At 42.5% G+C, this 23,582-nt stretch overlaps 1 protein-coding gene across 7 annotated transcripts in view; it reads left to right on the top strand.

Moving 5' to 3' along the window:
- The window catches only part of dlgap1a (discs, large (Drosophila) homolog-associated protein 1a), a 201,311-nt gene that overhangs the window by 153,245 nt on the left and 24,484 nt on the right, over positions 1–23,582 (top strand). For 6 of the 7 annotated variants that reach the window (XR_005129136.1, XM_037531270.1, XM_037531268.1 and 3 more), the window contains 2 exons: positions 4,310–4,487; positions 7,460–7,697. Coding sequence is in view for 6 of the 7 variants with exons in the window: in XM_037531270.1 (XP_037387167.1) it covers positions 4,310–4,487; positions 7,460–7,697 (416 nt within the window). In the remaining variant the exon portion in view is untranslated. The remainder of the gene's footprint in view (positions 1–4,309; positions 4,488–7,459; positions 7,698–23,582) is intronic. The other variant, XM_037531272.1, reaches the window with a different exon arrangement.

Genomic DNA, 23,582 nt, shown 5'->3' with positions numbered 1-23,582 from the left:
AAGAGCGGCTGACGTAGGTAACGGGCAAAGAGCAGCCAATCCGACAAGACGGGCACAGCAGGGGCCAGCCAATCGGGTCAAAGAGACGTAGCGAAAAGACACATAAATTTATCCTCTTATTCCACACCGATGACATGATCAAAACCCAGTCTCAAAGTCCCCCTCTACCTGCTTCTGTCCTGGGGCTCTTTTCTCCAAGCTTTACCCAAACTGCTCTCCTGGAGAGTGGGGTGTGTGTGTGTGTGTGTGTGTGTGTGTGTTTAGCTATTTGTGGGGACCAAATATCCCCATGATGGTAGGAAAACATTAAAGTAGCTGTGGGGACACACACCTTACAAAGAAAATGCTTATTTAAAATTGCATTTTATTTTATTCTGTTAATAGTATTTTAAAAGTGTATATATTATAATAAATATTCCCTGAATAACTTATATTTAATTACCATTTTAACTAGAAATGAAACAGTTTCTATTTTTGCTTGATTTCTAATTCATTTTTATTTAGGCTTAAAGTAAGGTTTAGAGGTAGGCTACAGTAATAAAATGGAAAACAGCAAGACTCTCTCTCTCTCTCTCTCTCTCTCTCTCTCTCACTTTCTGTCTCTCTCTCTCTCTCTCTCTCTCTCTCTCTCTCTCTCTCTCTCTCTCTCTCTCTCTCTCTCTCTCTCTCTCTTCCCCTCTCCCCACATCTTTTCCTGGCCTGCTGCTGATACTGCAGCTGGATGCAAGGTGTCTGCCCGTCAGCAATGTTTTCGTGTTGAGCTGTGTGGGTGGCCTTAAGTGAGTTTTGCTGTTTCTTCTCATCCATGGTTGCTGTTTCCTTCCATATCTTGCCAGAGTTGCTCTCTCTCGCTCTCTCTCTCTCTCTCTCTCTGTCTCTGTCTCTGTCCCTCTCTCTCTCTCTCTCTCTCTCTCTCTCTCTCTCTCTCTCTCTCTCTTTGTCTCTCTCTCTCCCTTCCTCTCTCTCTCTCTCTCTCTCTCTCTCTACATCTCTCTCTCTCTCTCCCTTCCTTCCTCTCTCTCTCTCTCTCTCTCTCTCTCTCTCTCTCTGTCTCTCCCTTCCTCTCTCTCTCTCTCTCCCTTCATCTCTATCTCTCTCTTCCTCCCTCTCTCTCTCTCTCTCTCTCTCTCTCTCTCTCTCCCTTCCTCTCTCTCTCTCTCTCTCTCCCTTCCTCTCTCTCTGTCTCTCTCTCCCTTCCTCTCTCTATCTTTCTCTCTCTCTCTCTCCCTTCCTCTCTCTCTCTCTCTCTCTCTCTCTCTCTCTCTCTCTCTCTCTCTCTCTCCCTTCCTCTCTCTGTCTCTCTCTCTCTCTCTCTCTCTCTCTCTTCCCCTCTCTCTCTCTCTCCCTTCCTCTCTCTCTCTCTCTCTCTCTCTCTCTCTCTCTCTCTCTCTCTCTCTCTCTCTCTCTCTCCCTTCCCCTCTCTCTCTCTCTCCCTTCCCCTCTCTCTCTGTCTCTCTCTCTCTCTCTCTCTCTCTCTCTCTCTCTCTCTCTCTCTCTCTCTCTCTCCCTTCCTCTCTCTCTGTCTCTCTCTCTCCCTTCCTTCCTCTCTCTCTCTCGCTCTCTCTCTCTCTCTCTCTCTCTCCCTTCCTCTCTCTCTCTCTCTCTCTCTCTCTCTCTCTCCCTTCCTCTCTCTCTGTCTCTCTCTCTCTCTCTGTCTCTCTCTCTCCCTTCCTCTCTCTCTCTCTCTCTCTCTCCCTTCATCTCTCTCTCTCCCTTCCTTCCTCTCTCTCTCCCTCTCTCTCTCTCTCTCTCTCTCTCTCACTTCCTCTCTCTCTCTCGCTCTCTCTCACTTCCTCTCTCTCTCTCTCTCTCTCTCTCCCTTCCTCTCTCTCTGTCTCTCTCTCTCCCTTCCTTCCTCTCTCTCTCTCTCTCTCTCTCTCTCTCTCTCTCTCTCTCTCTCCCTTTCTCTCTCTCTCTCTCTCTCTCTCTCTCTCCCTTCCTCTCTCTCTCTCTCTCTCTCTCTCTCTCTCTCTGTCTCTCTCTCTCTCTCTCTCTCTCTCTCCCTTCCTCTCTCACTTCCTCTCTCTCTCTCTCCCTTCCTTCCTCTCTCTATCTCTCTCTCTCCCTCTCTCTCTCTCTCTCTCTCCCTTCCTCTCTCTCTCTCTCTCTCTCCCTTCCTCTCTCTCTCTCTCTCTCTCTCTCTCCCTTCCTCTCTCTCTCTCTCTCTCTCTCTCCCTTCCTCTCTCTCTGTCTCTCTCTCCCTTCCTCTCTCTATCTTTCTCTCTCTCTCTCTCTCCCTTCCTCTCTCTCTCTCTCTCTCTCTCTCTCTCTCTCTCTCTCTCTCTCCCTTCCTCTCTCTCTCTCTCTCTCTCTCTCTCTCTCTCTCTCTCTCTCTCTCTCTCCCTTCCCCTCTCTCTCTCTCTCCCTTCCTCTCTCTCTCTGTCTCTCTGTCTCTCTCTCTCTCTCTCTCTCTCTCTCTCTCTCTCTCTCTCTCTCTCCCTTCCTCTCTCTCTGTCTCTCTCTCTCCCTTCCTTCCTCTCTCTCTCGCTCTCTCTCTCTCTCTCTCTCTCTCTCTCTCTCCCTTCCTCTCTCTCTCTCTCTCTCTCTCCCTTCCTCTCTCTCTGTCTCTCTCTCTCTCTCTGTCTCTCTCTCTCCCTTCCTCTCTCTCTCTCTCTCTCTCTCTCCCTTCATCTCTCTCTCTCCCTTCCTTCCTCTCTCTCTCCCTCTCTCTCTCTCTCTCTCTCTCTCTCACTTCCTCTCTCTCTCTCGCTCTCTCTCACTTCCTCTCTCTCTCTCTCTCTCTCCCTTCCTCTCTCTCTGTCTCTCTCTCTCCCTTCCTTCCTCTCTCTCTCTCTCTCTCTCTCTCTCTCTCTCCCTTCCTCTCTCTCTCTCTCTCTCTCTCTCTCTCCCTTCCTCTCTCTCTCTCTCTCTCTCTCTCTCTCCCTTCCTCTCTCTCTCTCTCTCTCTCTCCCTTCCTCTCTCACTTCCTCTCTCTCTCTCTCCCTTCCTTCCTCTCTCTCTCTCTCTCTCTCTCTCTCTCTCTCTCTCTCTCTCTCTCCCTTCCTCCCTCTCTCTCTCTCTCTCTCTCTCCCTTCCTCTCTCTCTCTCTCTCTCTCTCCCTTCCTCTCTCTCTCTCTCTCTCTCTCTCTCTAACTCTCTCTCTCTTTCTCTCTCTCTCTCCCTTCCTCTCTCTCTGTCTCTCTCTCTCTCTCTCTCTCTCTCTCTCTCTCTCTCTCCCTTCCTTCCTCTCTCTCTCTCTCTCTGTCTATTTAAAGGCCCTCATACGTATTGCAGGCGTGGAGTGTTTTGCGTTTGATGTGTGAATGTGTTTGCGACCCCCGCACACACACCGATGTAGTGACTTTGACACGGCGGAGCACACTGAGCGTGTGCGGTCAATAAGCAAAAGTACACTCCTCCGTCGCCTTCCAGCATATTTTGCCCCTTCTGCCTGGGGGCTTCACAGCTTCTGATGTCAAGGAATGTATGTCGAAGATGGAGTCAAAGTATGGTTTTCATACAACTAGCTGATGAAGTGCGCTCCACCCCCAGACTATCCCAGCTGGAGCGATTGCTCTGGGCCTGAATCCCCAGCTTTGTAAATACATTGCGCATCCACTGGTTGCATCAGTATGTCGCTGCTTCATGAAACACACCATGTAGAACAGTAGTGCATATTGTTATGTGACTGCCAGGATGCCCAAAGGGTTTGCATTGATTTAGCATTTGGTGATGTTCATCTAATCTACTAGCTGATGATGGCATGACCATATTAAAGGAACAGTTTAGCAGAGAATGAAATGTACCCAACTTTCCATTTACTGCAGGTATAGTTCATCAGTCAAAGCACGCTCAGAGTCCCAATTTTGTTTCTTTACCTTAGAACTAGAGCTAGGATGCTGACATTGCTAACAAACAGTAGAACTCAGTAGTCACCCAAATGGCCAAAATCGTTTTTATAAAAATAGATTAACCTGCTTAGACTTGTGACTGTGGTTTAGGTCACAGTTTGACTTATTACAGACTATCAAAATGAACAAAATTTACATGGCAGCCATTTCAGATCATTCTGAAATGGCTGGAATTCTCCTATATTCACAAAGCAGGACTGATCTTGGATTATTCACAAAATTCACAAAGCAGGATGTTTTGGTGGTGTATTTTTACAGAAGCAGAAGATAGCAAGGTGTTATTACCTGTATCTTTAACAAGCATCTCTCTCTCTCTCTCTCTCTGTCTCTCTGTCTCTCTGTCTCTCTCTCTCTCTCTCTCTGTCTCTCTGTCTCTCTCTCTCTCTCTCTCTCTCTCTCTCTCTCTCTCTCTCTCTCTCTCTCTCTCTCTCTCTCTCTCTCTCTCTGTCTGTCTGCAGTATTTCCACTGAGCACTCTCCAAAGCTGCAGATCCGGAGCCACTCTTACCTGCGGGCGGTGAGTGAAGTTTCCATCAATCGCAGCCTGGAGAGCCTGGACCCCAAAGCCCTTCTCGCCTCGCCCCAATACCGCTCACGCAATGAGAGCTACATGAGGGCTATGAGCACCATCAGCCAGGTTTGTGCCCCCGTCTGGGCGCAGGAGGGAGGAAGGTCAAAAAACTAGTCCAGACTGGTCCATTTTGGTCCACAAGAACCAATCTGGACTGGTCCAAACTGGTCTAAGTCCAGTCAAAACCATATAATCAGCTGCGATTCATCCACGATGAATTTGAGCCATCACCATAGTCAGTGTTCATTCATGTTGGTAAACAGATATACGTGTGTACTAACAGAATTGACACATATTCTCCATTCTGTCATTTCAGCCAGATGTTTATGTGATGGAGGGATAGCTGTCATTAGACTGCTGCTTGTCTGAAATTGACTTTGTTGAGGAAGACATTTGTCAGTCACTCTGCAATGTGAAGCTGTAACTGAAGTGTAGGCATTTGGCATTGATGTTACTTTAAAAGAATATACTGGTGGTTTATAGTCTGTCTGGCACGTCTGTAGCATGTGGTCAAATACCAGAGATGTGGACTTGAGTCAGAGATGTTTACAGACGGTACAAATATGAATATAAAAATAGACTCATATGTCCAAAATGTTAACTTTACAAGAGAAAGAAAAAAACGTGCTTTACTTTTAATGTAAGTCAATGGAACCGGAATTGTTTACAAGTCATTTTGGGCTGTTTCTTTTGGTCCAGGCATTTTAAAATTGCAGAAAAAAAAACGACAAAATTGGTGATACAACAGCAGCAATATGTATATTGTGTGTGTGTGTGTGTATATATATATATATATATATATATATATATATATATATATATATATATATATATATTATAAGTAGAGAATCCTATTGGCTGAAAGAAGTTTTAATAGAATGCTTGGCACCAACTCATTGGCATCTATTATAAGGGTGCTTTGAGTCAGCAGATTTTTCTAACTGGACATTTATTTCTAAGGACATTATTATTTTCCTCTGTAACTGACCACATGCTACCACGGCAGATCAGTCTGAAAAAAATTAGCAGTGCTCCTATAAATGACGCAAATTTAGTAATACAACAAAATACATTTTTAACATAACTTAAGAACTGCCAGCTTTGCTCAGCCTTTCTGTTTCCTCGGCCTGGATGTTTGGACTGTGGACATTTTGAGAGGGATTGACCTCGGACCTTCCAGAAAAGAGCATATAGAAAAGTCTGGTATAGTCCCTCGAGCTCTCCTGTGTGATTGGGATTCAGTGTGCCGAATTTCCGCATTCCCTACTATCCCTCCACTCGTTCCATCCTTGAGTCACCAGTGCTGTCTTTCTCCCTCTTTCTGTTTTCTATTCCTCCACCTTTCATTTTTAAGATGTGGGCAAAAGGCAACCTCTGTTCACATAATGAAACGTATTAGTATCGTCATTATTTTTGGTAATAGTTTAATGTACCGCACTGTAAATAAGAATCAATGGGAAGTTTTAATAGAATGCACCAATCAATTGGCTTCTATTGTTAGGGTGTTTTAAGTCAATAGATTTTTTCTAAATAGACGTTTATTTCTAAGGACATTATTGTTTTCCACTGTAACTGACCACATGCTACAGTGGCAGATTAAGCTGAAAAAAAATGAGGATTGTGGTTGAGGTCAGGGCTCTCTGCAGGCCACTGAGGCCTTCTACAAACTGTTGTCACAAAGTATATAATTGTCTAAAATGTCTTTATATACTGTAGCATTACATTACACTTCACTGGAAATAAGGGGCCTAGCCTGAACTGAAAAACAGCCCTAGCCCATCATCCCTCCTCTACCAAACTATACTGTTGGCACTATGCATTCTGGTAGGCAGAGTTCTCTCACTCGTGGCTTGTGTGCAGTAGCTCAGCCATATAAACTTATTTCACGAAGTTCCTAACAAACAGTGCTTGTGCTGATGTTGCACACACTTTGGGCTGTATAGTGCAGCTTATGTATTGTAAATGTTAAAATGAAATTCACTTTTCATAAGCGCCACAAAAAATGCTTACTTTTTTCAGCCAGCCTGACTTGGCAAGCTATGGTATATTATTAGCACAATGTCCTCGTCTTACACTGACCTACAAAGTCTGTTATTTCACCCAAAAAGTGGCATAACACAGCATAATGTCAGAAAAAATCAGTCACTTCACATAGATGTTATGTCAGCTTGACATCAGATGACACTCATTTTCTCTTGTCTTCGTCTAAACTTTTAAACGTAGTGCAGTCAGGAGAAATGACTTTGAATTAGATTGGAGCCTGTTGGTGTTTTTCAGTTCATAATAGAATAACCACCAGTGTCTTGCCATTCCGTGTTTTGTGTCAGTTGAATTTGGTGCTCTTGTTTGTGTTGCATTGACCCACATGAACCCACATTTATTAAGCGCAGTTCCATATGAAGGACCCCCTCTCCCTGTCTTTGGCTCTCTATTCTTTTGACAATGCAGTAGATCTACCCTACTCCTAATGACCCCCACCCACACTCTCGCTCTCTCTCTCTCTCTCTCTCTCTCTCTCTCTCGCTCTCTCTCTCTCTCTGACTAAGGCTTACTGTCGGACTAATGATTTAATCTCCTTTCTGTGTCCCAAACTTTTTTCCCCACCCACTCCAATTTTTTCCTCTTTCCCATTCTCTTCTCTTCTCTTCTCTTCTCTTCTCTTCTCTTCTCTTCTCTTCTCTTCTCTTCTCTTCTCTTCTCTTCTTTACTCCTTTACTCTTTTCTCCACTCCTTTCCTCTCTGCTTCTTTCCTCACCTGTTCTCTCCTCTCCTCTACTGTTCTTTCCTCTCATTTTCTCCCCTCTTCTCTCCTCACCTGTTCATTTCTCACTGCTTCTCTCCTCTTCTCATCTTTCTGTGTCTCAAACTTTTTCTCCCTGCCTTCTCCTGTTTTTCCTTTCTTTCTTCTGTCCTCTTTTCTTTCCCCCCTCTCTTCTCATCTCCTCTCCTTTCTTCTCTTCTCATCTCCTCATCTGTTCTCTCATCTCCTCTCACCTTTTCTCTGTTCTCCTCTACTCTCCTCTTCTCCCTCCCTGAAGGTGAGTGAAGTAGAAGTGAATGGTCAGATCGAGGCAGTATGTGAGAGTGTATTCAGTGAGATGGAGTCACAGGCAGTGGATGCCTTGGACCTGCCGGTGCCCGGATGCTTCCGGATGCGAAGCCACAGCTACGTCCGCGCCATAGACCAAGGCTGCTCCCAGGATGATGACGGACCACTACTGCCTGCATCACCACCACGGACCACCACGACAGTTAGGACCATACAGAGCAGCACAGGTTAGCCTGGAGATAAACCACAAACCAACACCTAATACATGCATTAGCATGATTAAACTCGGTGTAAGTGTAAGTTAGTTTGGTGAAAAATCCAATTTATGCAGTTTCCCCTTCAAATGTAGTTGATCGGCCAAGACCTGTTTGTTGTCTGAAGTTTGCTTCTTTAGTTTTGCACTGGAGTTTAATAGAACTAACAAGTAAGCAACCAGCAGTCAGCACTGAGCAAACTGCAGGCTTTAATCTCCGTCATAATACATAACCAACTATTTAAAAAGTTGTTAAGAGTTACATAACTGTGGCCTCTAACAATTTAAAACATGCTGTTATCTATAAAGTATATGCATATTTTTCCACTGTTGCTCAAAAATGTAGCATCTTTATTTTTGTCATTTTCACTTTCCTACATAATCTGAAAACTTAAGTCACAGTTTGATTTTGTTAGAATTTCATGATCAACAAAACAACAAATAGTTCAAGATTTTAAGTTTTAAGTTTTTTTTTTTCCTTCTCTAAAGTTACAGTTTCCGTCAGAGACAATATTGAGTTTTATTGAACACGGCGTATATCGGCTCAGTTCCTCCAGTGCAAATTGAAAGAAGCAGGTATCTGTTTTCTTCAGTGTCTGACTGAGTCTGGGGTAATTATATTTCCTGCTAAACTATTTCTTTAAGTTAAATTAGCATAATTAATCCCATCATAAGCCTCTAAAGCAACCTTTCAGCTCTGCTTGTTGTAGCTGTTGACGTGATGCCTATTTGGACAATTTGGAGAAGCAGTGCTTTACTTGCGTCTTCGTTAATGATTTACCACGGGCTAAATAGCATGCACTCAAAAAGCTAATAACCTCTTGTGTCTCAGGGAAGTGTGCAGAAATGTTGATGTGTTTTCGGCAGCATTGGGCGTAATCTGCAGTGTTAGGAGGATCCCGCTGGGGCACAATGACGGGTGGTGATAACTCTGGAGATGGAGACTTTGGAAGGCGACAGATCGCAGGTGCCGGAGCATTAGCGCGGGAAGCTCCATTAACTCGGCGCTCGAGGGAAGCAGAACGTTCCCTCAGCATGTTATCTGACACAACATGCCAAACATTTGCAGCTTTTCTCTGCCACGTAAAACTGCTCTCCTTGAAGAGGTGACTTGTGGAGGAAATCGATATTCATTTGTTGACAAGGTTGTCCTCAGATGCTGCAACAGGATGCGGCTGATTGGATGTTTATTAGCGGTGGGGTGGTAACCACGTAAATATGGGCGAGTGGTGATTGAGGCAATTTGAGTTTAAATGGATCGTTCAGGAGCAAATGAGTGAATCAGTGAGGCCTTTGGAAATCAAGTGAGCATTCTGTGAGTTTCTGTGCTTTAAGGGGTGCTTGAACACATCATCCTGTTTTACAGTGCTAAATAACATTAAATGTTGGACGTTATATAATAGTTGTTTCTAGCCACGCATGCTGATTGGTTGAGAGGCGCTCTGACCTGCCGATATTTCACCATAACATCACTTTTTTTTTTCTTTTGCTCAAACACTGTATGTTGCTAAGCAACGACTGTGACAGCTGTAGGAGACGCTCAAGCCATTTGATCGTTTTTACTTCTTTCTTTGCCACAAAAAGAAAACGGACACTGTTAAGATCACATTTGACTGACTGCCGATTTGGTCCGACTCTGAAGACGAGACGCTTTTTACACACAAGCAAAGTTTCAGTTTAAGATTTATTTACAACTTGGTTCCAAGTTTAAGTTGAATAAAAACTGGCTTTAAACTCAGGATCACAGATGAGCTCCTTTACTATGTTGATCTGTAGGCCATAAACATAAACCAGCCCAAACTAATTTACTATAAAATGAAATGGTGTTTGTAGAAATTCAGAAAAAAGCCGCGTCAGTCACGACTGCATATGTGGACATATTTCTATATTGTGCTCTATTTACACAAAGTTAGGTTAGTTCATCATTTATGTTGAACAGACTCTCCAAAGTTTTACGCTGCTGCGCTGACGTTGAACTGTGTGCTGCACTGGGTCGGTATGACCAACAGGTGAAAACAAGTTGTAATTAATTGCCTCAGACCTACATACTGTACCAACATGCACATCTGAATTTATTTTCTGCTTAGTAAACCTAGTAAAAAAAAAAAAAAAACCTTTTCTACTGAGAAATGCAAATGATGAGTTGGTATGAATTGGAGGTACGTGTGGTACGTTTACAGTTTACTGTTGATAGAATGTCTCTGCTTGTTTCAAGCTGTCAGAAATTATTCAGACTCAAGCCCAGCGGTCAGGCTCACCTCTGCACTGTAAATTGTTGCTTTTAGCAGGCGGACACTTGGAGATGAGAGCAGGAAGGAAAAAAAAAAACTGAAGAGAGTCAGAAATGGAAGTGGAGAAATGTGGACAGGTTGTGTGAATCTTTCATGATGCCTTTGGGGTCTGGCGTGGGAAACACAAGCTCTTTATCTGGTCCTGGATTTTTCAGGCCAGTGCAGGCTCAGGCCGTTTAAACTAGTCAGAGCATGAGGATGAGGATGCTGCTGCCAGTGTCGTTAGCATGATGCTAGCCGCCACGTCGTTAGCTTCAGTTCCTTCAGGGTTGATTAGTGTGTGTGACAGCAGCTGGGTTTTCTCTGTGGGATGGTTCCACTCATTCATTCATTCATTCATTCATTCATCCATCCATCCATCCATCCATCCATCTTTCTATCCGTCCATCTATTTTGTCTGTAACAGTTCATGAACTAAGCTAAACATTAACTGCAGATTAGCCTGAGCAATACCTTAAAGAAAAATTAATGCAATATTTTTTGGTTAAAAAAATTGCAATTATGGATCATATTCATCACTGTCTTTTTTTTTTTTAATTCATATACCTTTTTGAACATTAACTGTATGAAACTAATGAAAACTAATGAAAATCTTCACATATTCACAAATAAAGTGATATAATTCAGAACACTCATTTTAATAGATGTAACTGCAAACCTATGCATTCAAGTACTCCTTCTGGTGTAGATCCATAGTGACTTGCATGCTAAAAGTGCTCCCTGCTGGAGAAACTTCAGACTGCGAGTGATTTCAATGCCCATGTGCTTTATATACAAAAACCACAAGAGTCACTCTGCAGTTGAGCTATAACGCGTATAAAACATTATGCATACATATCATTTGATATTATTTTTTGCCTTTTCCTTTATCCTTTCTCTGTTTCATTTTCGGTTCCGTACACTCAGATAATGCCAGCTGCCCTTTACAGTATACGATAATTTATTGGCGAATGGACCAAAACAAATCTGTCACAATATTTTTCCACAACTTCAAAGTTCAGTCTTAGACGTTGGTTGCATTTTCTGCATGTTATGATCAAAAAAAAATCTTAAACACATTCAGTGATGTTGAGGTCTGGCCAGTATTCTAAGAACTTCGGCAGCTTCTTTGTGATGTTTTGCATCTCCTTTCTTTTTCTTCTTTCTTTTTCTGGCATCCCAAGTACTTGCTGAAGTGTTGCTAGACCAATGGTATCGTATCCTAGGTGGTTGCTAAGGTGTTGTTAGGCCATTTCTGTGGTATCCCAAGTGGTAGGTAAGGTGATGCTAAGCTGTTGCTGTGTTATCCCAGGTAGTTGCTAACTGCTTCTTGGCACATCGTTTCAGAAACATGGTGTTGAGTTGTCTTCTCACAGTGGAAGGATGAACAGAAAAAAAACTTTTTTTCAGATCTGAAGCAAGAGTGGCGCTATATTTTCTTTTTCAAATAACTGTTTATCTGATGATTGAGTTTAGTTCTAATACCAGGTCTTGCACGTTAAGTAAAGACATGTCTCCTGAAAAATGAATGGCTTGTACTTAGTGGCTGTTTTGTCTGGAAATTAAATGAATAAAAAGTGGTTCTGACTTTTGTGCAGTAGTAGGTCCTCACTGGTCTCGAAATGCTTGTAGATCTTGAAAAATGTTTTCCCAGCTCAAGGTTGTGTTTTCAAATCCTTGACGTGTCCAGTCGAGAAAATACTCTCCAGTCTCATCATCTCAGAGCCTTTGTGGATAGAGATACAAGGCTGACCAGTAGTAGTATTCTTTCAGTATTTTTACTCTGAAAAAGGCCTTGTTCATGACTGTAAATAGAGCACTCTTCAAGAACCTTGTACATGATTGTAGTTAGCGCACTCATCAAAAACCTCTTGAAAAAAGTAGCCTTCAAGTCTTCAAAATCATAAAGGAGGCAGTCCAGTTTAAATGTAGATGTCATGTGGATCAAATTCACCCATTAAAAGCAGGTAATCCACACACCATGGGAGCAGCAGCAGCCAATGTGTTTTTACCATTATTGTATCCCTTGAATGCTGAGCTAAATGCCAAAGGTTTTGAAGAAAGATGCTGAGTCATTGATCAGACAGGACGTATTCTTGGTCAGTTGTGTTTGTGCACTTCGAAAGACTAGCCCACAATGTGCTGTCTGTATGAAGCATGTCGGCCTTGTTGCTGCATTTAGGATTTTTATGGTCATTCCTATTTGATTTCTAGGAGTCTTTTGTGCTCTCATGCACCTTATCCACCCCCAAATGGTCTGGGTTTTCCTCCAAATCAGACTTTTCCATCAGGATGAGATAAGGCACAGAGATAAGGACTGTGTTGCTGTAGTCTAGCATTGCCGGCTCTGTGTAGACTGCCAAAGGCGCTGGAGCCAGACGCAGTAGGATTGACAGGTAGAGTCTCTTTCCATTGGCCTCGTCCCAATTCAGAAAAAAAGGAAACTAGCCGTCACTTATCTTGGCCATTTCCATCTGGGACGATCCATGCTGTGGAGCGCAAGAGCAGTTTTCCTTTTTTTTTTTACAGCTTATTCTAGGGAATTCTCCGGTTTTTCAACCTAATCTGCTGTATGTACAGCATATGGTTAATTACCATGAAGAGTTACTTTGGCGTGTTTCTCAGTGGCTTGAAAAGAAGAGAAAAACCAGACCTGAAGCAGACTAATAATAACAAGGCAATAGGTAGATGCTCAAGCAGCTTAATGAGCTTCATGTTTAACAGCAGTGTTGCCATGCTGCATTCTGTGTATGTGTTACCATACCATTAGACCATTTAAGCATTTAAGGTGAGTCTGAGTCAGCACTGTTTTCGGAATAAAATAAAATAAAATAAAATAAAATAAAATAAAAAGAAGAAACAGGAAAAAAAGTTCATTTAGCAAGTTGGATTGATAAAGCCATTGTTATGAAATCCCAGGTGGTTGCTAAAGCATTGCTAAGCTATTGTTATAGTGTGCAGAGGGTTTCTAAAGTGTTTGCAGGGACTTGTAGGTTGTAGTATTCCATGTACTTGCTGAGGTGTTGCTAGACCAATGGTATCGTATCCTAGGTGGTTGCTAAGGTGTTGCTAGGGTGTTGGTATGGTGTCCTAGGTGGTTGCTAAGGTATTATTAGGCCATTTCTATGGTATCCCAAGTGGTAGGTAAGGTGATGCTAGACTGTTGCTGGATTGTCCCATGTGGTTGCTAAGGTGTTGCTAGGGTGTTACTGTGTTATCCCAGGTAGTTGCTAAGTTGTTGCTAAGCCATTGCTGTAGTATCCCAGGTGCTTGCTAAGGTGTTACTAGGTTGTTGCTGTAGCATCCCAGGTGGTTGGTAAGATGTTGTTAGGCCGTTGCTATGGTGTCGCAAGTAGTTGCTAAGGTGTTGCTAGGCCATTTCTGTGGTATCCCAAGTGGTAGGTAAGGTGATGCTAGGCTGTTGCTGTGTTATGCCAGGTACTTGCTAAGTTCTTGCTAAGACATTGCTGTAATATCCCAAGTGGTTGCTAACGTGTTACTAGGGTGTTGGTATGGTATCCTAGGTGGTTGCTAAAGTGTTAATAGGCATTTTCTCTGGTATCCCAAGTGGTAGGTAAGGGGATGCTAGGCTGTTGCTGTGTTATCCCAGGTAGTTGCTAACTGCTTCTTGGCACATTGTTTCAGTGGTAGGTCCTCACTGGTCTCGAAATGCTTGTAGATCTTGAAAAATGTTTTCCCAGCTCAAGGTTGTGTTTTCAAATCCTTGACGTGTCCAGTCGAGAAAATACTCTCCAGTCTCATCATCTCAGAGCCTTTGTGGATAGAGATACAAGGCTGACCAGTAGTAGTATTCTTTCAGTATTTTTACTCTGAAAAAGGCCTTGTTCATGACTGTAAATAGAGCACTCTTCAAGAACCTTGTACATGATTGTAGTTAGCGCACTCATCAAAAACCTCTATCCCAAGTGTTTGCTAAGGTGTTACTAGGCCATTGCTGTAGTATTCCAGATGGTTGCTAAGGTGTTGCTAGGGTGTTGCTATGTTATTCCAGGTGGTTGCTAATGTGTTGCTATGGTATCTTGGGTAATGGCTAAGGTCTTGCTAGGTTCTCGCTTTGGTATCCCAAGCAGTTGCTAATTGCTAGGCCATTGCTGTGGTTTCCCTAGTGTTGCTAGAGAATTGCTGTGTTATCCTGGGTAGTTGCAAAGGTGTTGCTAGGCCGTTGCTGTGGTGTTCTGAGTGGCGGCTAAGGTGATGACAGGCTGTTGCTGTAGTATCCCAGGTAGTTGCTAAGGTGTTGCAAGGCCATTGCTATGGTTTCTCAGCTGGTTGCTAAGGTCTTGCTAGATTGTTGGTATCCCAAGCTGTTACTAAGGTGTTGCTAGGCTAAGTATTGCTGGTTGCAGATACCTTCATCATAACGCTGCCTTCTGAGTCACTGGCTTATGAGACAGTACAGGCAGCAAGGCATCAGGACAGCTGCCTTCAGTTTCAGACACAGCCAGAGAACTTCAACAATTGATGCCCAGTTAAGCCTTCATGAAAAGGACCAATTAGAGTGGACAGGTTGTATTTAAACTTACAGAGAAAGGATTGATTTATTCTGTTTGAAGGTGTCGTTGATATTCAGCAATGATAGAGAAGAAATGTTTATGTTCCAGTTATCTCAGATGGAGTCTTTGCCCTTGGTAGCCTAGAGAATCATTTCTGAGTCCACCTTTTACGTGAGACAAGACAGAGTGCAAATTATATTGAGAGTGAGATGACCGTTTCGTCTCTTCTTGAGCACTACCACAGTATCGTTAACGGATCTGCTGTGAGATGTGTCCAGTGAGCATTGGCCGTAAGGAATGGTCACAAAAAGACCGGAAGAAAACATCTGTAAATGTTTTGTGGAGAGAATGTATGTGACAGTGATGTGTGTGAGGGTCAGCGTGTGTGCATGTAGAACACTGATGGTGGTAGAAATGTGACAGTAATGTGTGTGTGTGTGTGTGTGTGTGTGTGTGTGTGTGTGTGTGTGTGTGTGTGTGTGTGTGTGTGTGTGTGTGTGTTTGTATGTGTGTGTGTTCCTATCCCACTGTGAGGCAGCTGCCCACACCACACACACCAACGCTGATAAATTATAGGAAAGTTGATGGAGGAAGCTGTCAGGACTGACATTGAGAAGGCTGCCACACATACACATACACACACACACACACACACACACATCGTCTACCCCTCCAGAACACTGCTGTGTTCCCCAGTCTAACAGAGACACGCCATCTGCCTCTGAAACAGCCGACAGCTCGCACACATCCAGCACCACAGACAGCTCCGCACACATACTGGAACACAAAGTCTTTGAAAAGGGTCAAAGTGGAATATGATACTACAGAAATGATGTGCCTTCATTTTAGCGTTGGGATTTTAAAGACTTGCCTCTGGGAGTGTGCACGGCCCGTGTGTTTTGGTGTTCTCCCTGCTTTAACACACTAATCCAACCAATCAGCTAATTAACCTCTTAGGCCGGCTTTACATGCTAATACTTTTTGCAACCGTAGGTGCTTGAAACCTACATGAAACTAAAGTACGCCTGAATTGTCTAATGCAAAGTGTGTTGCAAGTCACTTGAACCTCATTTGCAAGCCTAGTGAAGGGAGTTTCAGAAAATAGCCAGTCTGATGCTGCATCACATGATCATGGCAGCTAATGCAAACCGCTGTTTTAATGGCTGAGGTTCCACCCTTTGTTCATCATTAGGCTGCTGTTATTGTGATCTGTGTAGTGGGTTGTTTTTTGTACTGTGAAAAAACATTCACAGAGCCCAGGACCACACGGTTCACTGACGCATCTACCTTACGTTAGCTAACTAAGCAAATGCTGCTGGTTTTAATTTATTTCTTGGTAATGTCAGAGGTGGTTTATGAGGAGCCTGGCCTCTTCCCATGTCTCACATTATATCAAAAACACAACTGCAAAAAGTTTGTAAAGACTCGCCCAGAACTTTCCTTTAATTTTAATAATAATAATAATAATAATAATAAGTTCAATTTATATAGCGCCTTTCACAAACACAATATATATATTAAGACTACAGAGAGGAAAAAAAGTAAGGTTTTTAGCAGGGATTTGAAGGAAGACAGAGAAGAGCAATTACGAAGAGTGGAAGGTTGAAAATTCCAGAGTTTGGGAGCAGCAGTACTGAAAGATCTGCCACCCATAGTAAAAAGTCTAGTTGAGGGAACTGCGAGGAGTCCAGCATTAGAATAATTTAGAGAGTAGAAGAACGTATTTCACAGAAAAAGGAAAGAAACCTTACCTGTGTGTTTTTTTGGGTTTTAGGCAGCAGGACGTTAGCAGTACTGCTACTGAGTGCTGATTATTCGGCGAGTGGAGCAGCTCATTGGCTGTTTGCGCTCACTGATGTTATGAATGTACATGAGGTGCTGTTTTAAACCTTTTAAAAGATAAAAACTGTAACACTTAAAAGGTTTTATGCTTTTCTTGGTTATAAAATGAATGCATTGATTATATGAAAATTATTGAAGCATTTTTAATCTGTAATTTTGCTCAAATTATCCATCTTAACCTATTCATTTTGGACTTGCTCGGGAGCGCCCTCTAGGGTTTGAAAACGCCGGAAGACATTACAAAGTGGTAGTTCTCCTTTCTACAAGTTCTCTGGTAACGTCACATGGAAAAATTATAATAATGTTGTTAACAAATATGTGAGTCCTTTACATTCTCATTCATGAACACCTCCACAACTGTAACGTTTTCCCTTCTGATATAAGTCCCACTGCGTCGAACAGGGAAGTAGGAAAACGGTCTAATGGTGCATTTACTTTTTCCAGAACGAGCAAGAGTCTTCCACTCTTCAGCTATGTGTTGTGACAGCATTTCCTTATTTGGAATAAGGTGTCAATGCAATCCATATTAATGTAATCATGGCTTTACTTTGTGCAGCATTTAAAAAGTTAACTTGAAAGGAGTGGTCATTATGAAGGAAATGATGCTTTCCATAGCATAATTCATAGTTGCTGCTGGATTTTAACTTAAATATCTAGTATTTTTCAACCTAATATCCATCCGTTGCACCGATTGCATGGCATTGGTTAGCACAGGCAAAGGTTTTGGGATGTGTATAATATTATAAGAGAAGCCACAGGGCAGTTGCTGAATACGGAATGAGACAGACAGGATGTCTTATCCAACTTTGCAACACTGGAGCAACGCAGTAAAAAGCAACTATGGTTAAAGTTTTCTGGTAACCATGGCGATCAGGCAGAGCCTGTGAGAAATCCACCCACATCGCTACGCTGGAAACAGCAAATACTTGCTTCTGTAAAATAGTGCTGATTATAAAATATTGAATTATATATATATTTACAGCTTAATTTGCAGATACATGTGATTGTAGATTCAATAACACGTTTTGTTTACTTATGGCTTCTGTTATAAGCGTATTTCTGTTTTCTGAGCCTAGCATTTCAAAAGGTTAAGCTTGTCCTGAGTTGAAATGATGCATTAGAGCAGAACATTTGCAGCAGACCTACTAAAATCCACGGATGGCATTCATTCTAACTGTGGCCTTGTGCCAGTATAATTCCTTGCCTGTTCTCCCAAAAGCCAGCCTGCTGTTCTACCACAAGGGTGCAGTAGTGAGCTGCTTGCTGATATGATTTTGGGATGAACTCATCCATATGCAAGTGCCCGCTCTGAGCTTCATGATCTCACATTAGGGAGTTCTGAATGAACTTAAGGAGCGTTTTCTCTGTTCAGTGGAAGCAGTGGTCCCTGTCTCGAGTAGGACAGGGCGGAAATTATCCTCTTTGGCACTAGTGTCTTTGATTCCTGTGAGCGAATGTAGACTCAAATAATTTGGCTCTCTCGATCAGAACTGATTTGGGTTTTTTTTTGGTGTTTTTTTTTTTTTTGCTCTCTGTCGTGCAGTATTGCACTGACATAAGGATATTAGGTGTTACTAAGAAGGAATTCTTAGGTGTGGAAGTTAAATAAAAGCTTAATGAATGCAACTAGGATGAAAACAGGCTCGTCGTCTGTGTCTCCTTAAAAGCTGACTTACAACATTATGTGGTTGCTTTTGTTTGGATTATTATAGTAGAAACTTTAATAATCTCAAAAAAGCTACGATGGGCCAGTTGCAACTGTGGAAAAATATACAAACTGTTAATGTGTCACCTGACTGTATTTATTTATATATATATATATATATATATATATATATATATATATATATATATATATATATATATATATATATATACTGCATGGACAAAAGTATTCGGACATGCACTTAGTTCAAGTGAAGAGAAATCTTAATGCTTCAGATATGCTCATTGTCCATTTAATCAGCTCCACTTACTGTATAGCTGCACTTTGTAGTTCTACATTTACAGACTGTAGTCCATCTGTTTCTCTGATACTCTGTTACCTTGTTCTTCAGTGGTCAGGACCCCCACAGACCCTCACAGAGCAGGTACTATTTGGGTGGTGGATCATTCTCAGCACTGCAGAAACACTGGTGTGGTGGTGGTGTGTTAGTGTGTGTTGTGCTGGTACGAGTGGATCAGACACAGCAGTGCTGCTGGAGTTTTAAAGCACTGTGTCCACTCACTGTCCACTCTATTAGACACTCCTACCTTGTCCGTCCACCAGAGAAGACAGCTCATCTGCTGCTGCACAGTTTGTGTTACCCAGGTATACGTTGTGGTACAGTAATTCTGTTAACATCCTACCTATCTATCTAAAAATCCTACCATGCTTTTTGGCATGTATAAAACTGCCTGGCGCTCCTAGTTGATGACAAGAGAAAACAACCGAAGTGACTTTGGAAGTTGGTTCATTATTGGAGCACAGATGGCAGGAGCTTCAGTCACAAAGACTGGCTAGTGTTTCAGTAGGAACTGTGACTGAAGTGGCATCTGCCTTTAGATCTATGGGGAAGACTTCAATAAACAGGGTTGGAAATTGTGGTTGACAGTGTGCTGTGGTTCTCATGAGAGATGTAAGGAAATACAGAAGAGCAACTGTTCTTCGTGACTGAGAATATCAGTGCAGCACGTGATGAGACTGTCAGCAGGACCAATTTGTCCACAACTAGGGATATTATAGCAGGGCTGCAGTGTATAAACCCCTCATTACAAAGACAAATGAACTTACAAGAGTTCAGTGGTGAAGAAACCATCGCTACTCTACAGTGATGCAGAAAGCAGGGATCTGATAATGATCACCATATCCTCCACAAGTGGGCGAGTGCATGTGTGGTGTACACTAAGAGAACGGTACAAGCCTGAATGCTTGACCCCTATAGTGAGGGGGGTCCAGTGGCTCTGGTATATGCTGTGGGGGGTATTTTGCTGGCCTGGTTTGGGTCCTCTTGTCCTCTTAGAGGGAAAGGTCACAAGTTATTTTGACTGGTCACCTTTTATACTGTAATGAAACATTTCTGTCTGGATGGAAGTGGTCTCTTCCAGAAAGTGTACTGAGGATGAAAATTAGAATAGGTCACCTTTGTGGGCACCAGATCTCGACTCAGTGAACATCTGCCGCAGTCTCATTACACATTGATTTAAGTGCATCGTTGTTTCGTGAGAGATTGTAGCTGGCATGGTGTAAACGAAGCAGAGCAGGAGCAAGGAGAGAGGCTGTCAGGATGTTCAAGCGTGGACAGGCAGGCTGTCCAGAGCTTCATTCTTGTTTTGTTCTTTGTTGTATCAAATTCTACGGCTGGCTGCACAAAGTGGTCAGAGTCTTCAAGGGAAACTGTCAGAAATCCCCTCTTTCCGACCAAACTCTCCTCTCAACTGTCAGTGACCACGTCGTTCCTCTGTTCAGGAAGTGGAGGCGAGGTTGATGTGATGAACGCACACATGCGATTATAAGCAGTGTGGTGGTAATCTTAGCTGTCTTAGCTGCTCTGGGCTAATGCACTAGACTTACACACTAGACCTGTAGTTTTTGGCCAGAACCCAAATACAATCCTGCTGACCTAAACCTGACCAAACCCAACTCGAATGACTTCATGAAACTGTCCTGAGCCTAGAATAATTCTGTTCGAAACTGCTTCACACTGTCCCATCATTATCCAAAGTCCAGTTAAAATAATGAATAATAACCTCACATTTCAGTAATAATTCTGGTAACTTTATAGAAGAAATGAAAAAAAAAACGTCAGGTATTTCAGGTAGCTTTAGACCAGTTCTGCTGGTCAATTTGTTGTGAAATGCTCACACATTGTAAAGGGCAGCTGGCATTTTCAAATGCTGTTGGGAAAAAAAAAAGTTACCAGGTTTTGATATGACAGCAATGATATACACACAGTGCAGTAGTGGGAGGTGAGAATCTGATCTGATTTGTACAGAATGAGCCGAGAAAGATATTTTAATCAGCTTTGTCAGTCTCTTGCTGTCTGCCAACCAGGCGATTGTCTGTATATCTCTATTTCTTTTTGTCATTATTTGTATGCGCAAAAATTAGCATACTTATGCATAGAGTATTAGTATAAAATTTGGACATCTACCTCACGAAGGGTTTTTCTTTTTTTACAGCTTTTAGAAGATGTCAAAACTATGAATTAACACATATGAAACTATACAGTGGGCAAAACAGAACAGTGGTGGGCAGTACTGAAGTCCAAGTTATCAGCTTCAAAAGGAGCCACCTGGAACATTTTCCAAAAGGCTTAAAGAAGCTCCACATATGCGAAGAAAAAAAACTACACTATATGGTCAAAAGTATGTGGACAATCTCTTTTTGTAAGTGAATAAGAAGCCACATTCATTAATAAGAGGTGCATGAAATCAACAGCCCAGTCCTGCCATCTCCGTAGAGCAGAGGTGTCCAGACGATTTTTCAAAGAGGTTTTTCCTACACTATACCAATGAGAGTCCTTGGGCAAGACTCCTAACACTACCTTTGCCTACCTGTGTAAAAATAATCAAATTGTAAGTCGCTCTGGATAAGAGCGTCTGCCAAATGTCGTAAATGCCTGGAATTCTTTCGACAATCCTGATTACCCAGTGTGGTATATATGTGTGTATACACACACACACATCAAGAGAAGTTTGTCCAAAATTACTTGGAATTAATAATTTACAGATGTTAGGAATCTGATCTTCGTTCTCCTGCAAAGTTTCTGTTTTTGGGATTCAGCATGACAGATACACACAAACACACATGCACCATTGTCTTGTGTGACATTGCTGATTATTGACTGTTTACTGTGGGCTGATCCGTTGTTGGATTGTGTAATGGGCTTGTGGTTAAGCCAGCTTCACAAGTAGATTAGTGCTCTGTGTTTACCCATTTAGCCTCTGCTTAAGCTTAACCTGCGGCCCCACCGCTTTGCCTGCTTAAGCAGCACAAGACGAGGGCTGCTTAGCTCTCTAGCACCCCCCTGAACTTCACTAACATAACTGCAGGGGGGTTACATGACATTGCAGTACATGAAAGTTCGTTATTAACCTTTTGAATGGAATTGGATTTGGCCTGGTCAGAGTCCAGATTTCAACCATACAGAGAATTTTCCTTTGCATAGTAAGTTACATAGTAAGTCATACATTAATAATTGAATAATAATGGTAAATAATATTGCAAGAGAGTGGCCTGAATATACAGGCTGATGATGGGACATTATAATCAAAGTGAGATCTTATAACATCAATGATTAAGCCTTAAAAGCTCATTCAGCTAACAAACAAATAGCTATGTTGACTTAGATATCTTGCGCCTTGTTTAGAGGTGTGTTTAACATAGCATATTGGTCTAATACTCACATGGTGCAGTGGTAGCACCGCGGACCATCGACCATAACAGCAATGGTTCGACCGTCGGTCTGGGTGCTTCTTCGGTGGGGCAGTCGTGGGCTGGAGGTTAGGGAACTGGCCCTGACCGGAAGGTTGCCGGTTCAATCCCCAGTGCCGACGGTCCATGACTGAGGTGTCCTTGAGCAAGACACCTAACCCCCAATTGCTCCCCGGGCACCGTGGATAGGGCTGCCCACCGCTCTGGGCAAGTGTGCTCACTAGTGTGTATGCGGTGTTTCACTTCACGGATGGGTTAAATGCGGAGGTGGAATTCCCCCGTTTGTGGGATTAACTTAATACATTGCTTAGCAGTGGCGTCTCAGTGGACTGATATGGTGTTTGTGAAAAACCCACAATGTTATGCCGAAATATCAGCCATAAATATTGGCCTCTCAACCAATCAGCTTGCGTGGCCATAACTAACTTTAACTATGAACTTATTACTAACTATGTAATTCTATTTTTTCCAATGTTTTACATGTGATTTTATTGCGCATCTCTTTCGTCACCATCCAGTGATGACTGGCTATCTATAACAGCTAATATAAACTGTAGCGCATGCGGTTCCTTTCAGTGCACAAACATTCACACTAATGACACATACGGTCCACTTACATGCATACAAATGAGCAAAGCCATAATCTAAACTGAGCAAAGACGTAATCCATAATAAGCTAAATGGCAGCCATGTGCATATTGTGAATTCCACCCTGTCAGGACATCCGGACATATTTTTTTGATGTAGGCATCGGTCATCGCAGCAGACGGACAGTCTGGACTAAATAGATTTATCAAGTTCTTGCCTTGACGGTTGCATCGTTTACCTTGTCTTCCAGGCTCAGGGTCGGATCTGGCTAGACACAATAAATCTGCTCTCAGTGACAGGAAAACAAGGCTTTTCATGCATAATCACTCCAGTACAGTGGTGCACACACAAATCAAAACATATGCCACCCTGTCATGAACCACTAAGGCAATTTTTTCCTATCACAATTTTTTTTTATTTACTTCCAGGTAGGATCCTTACATACAGGAGAAATGGTGCCACATTGACAATAAATCAAAGCTTGTTTTACTGGGACATTTTTGAATTTGGGAGTGAATGACATATTTCTAAACATTAACCTTTTATTGCACAATGTTGCCTCAGGGCAACAAACTCATTTGCCTTATTTTACAATGACATTCTACATATTTTAAGACAATTATAGGCTTAACAGTAAAGTGAAGAATTTGAGTAAGTCAATAAAAAGCATGTGTCTGGTCATTTTAAACATTGAATATCATTTTTTTTTGCTATGAGATTTTGCAGAAATATGCTTGTTGCCCAGGCGCAACATTGCGCAATTGTGGAATTTTTCAGAGAACATGGTGGAACGGGGAGCGAGGTAGCGGACGCATGTGTGGAGGTAAGCGACATTTATTGAGGGCAAATCCAAAATCAGGGTCATAATGGTCCAGGTTCATGTAGCCAACATGGAGAAATTCAGATGTAGACATGACGAGAAACACCAACAATCAAACAGTTCCAACAACAAAGACTAATACAGCAAACATAGACCAATACACTCAAACAGGGCAAGGACAAAGACCAGCAAAGACAAAGTGCAAACACAGGGCTTAAATAACGAAGGGAAAACGAGGGACAGGTGAAAACAATCATGGGCGGAGTCACAAAACAAGGGGGCAGGACTAGAAAAACCAAAACAAATACACATGGACAGGACTGGGAGGGGCCAATGGCTCTGTGTCATTTCTTCCCACTGTTGCACAATGTTGCCTCAAGACAACAATCACCAAAAGCACCCCTGCAAA

Source organism: Pygocentrus nattereri, chromosome 19 (assembly GCF_015220715.1).
Source record: "Pygocentrus nattereri isolate fPygNat1 chromosome 19, fPygNat1.pri, whole genome shotgun sequence".
Taxonomy (NCBI): domain Eukaryota; kingdom Metazoa; phylum Chordata; class Actinopteri; order Characiformes; family Serrasalmidae; genus Pygocentrus; species Pygocentrus nattereri.
Note: the sequence above shows the minus strand (reverse complement) of the source record. Positions and strands in the feature narration are given on the sequence as shown.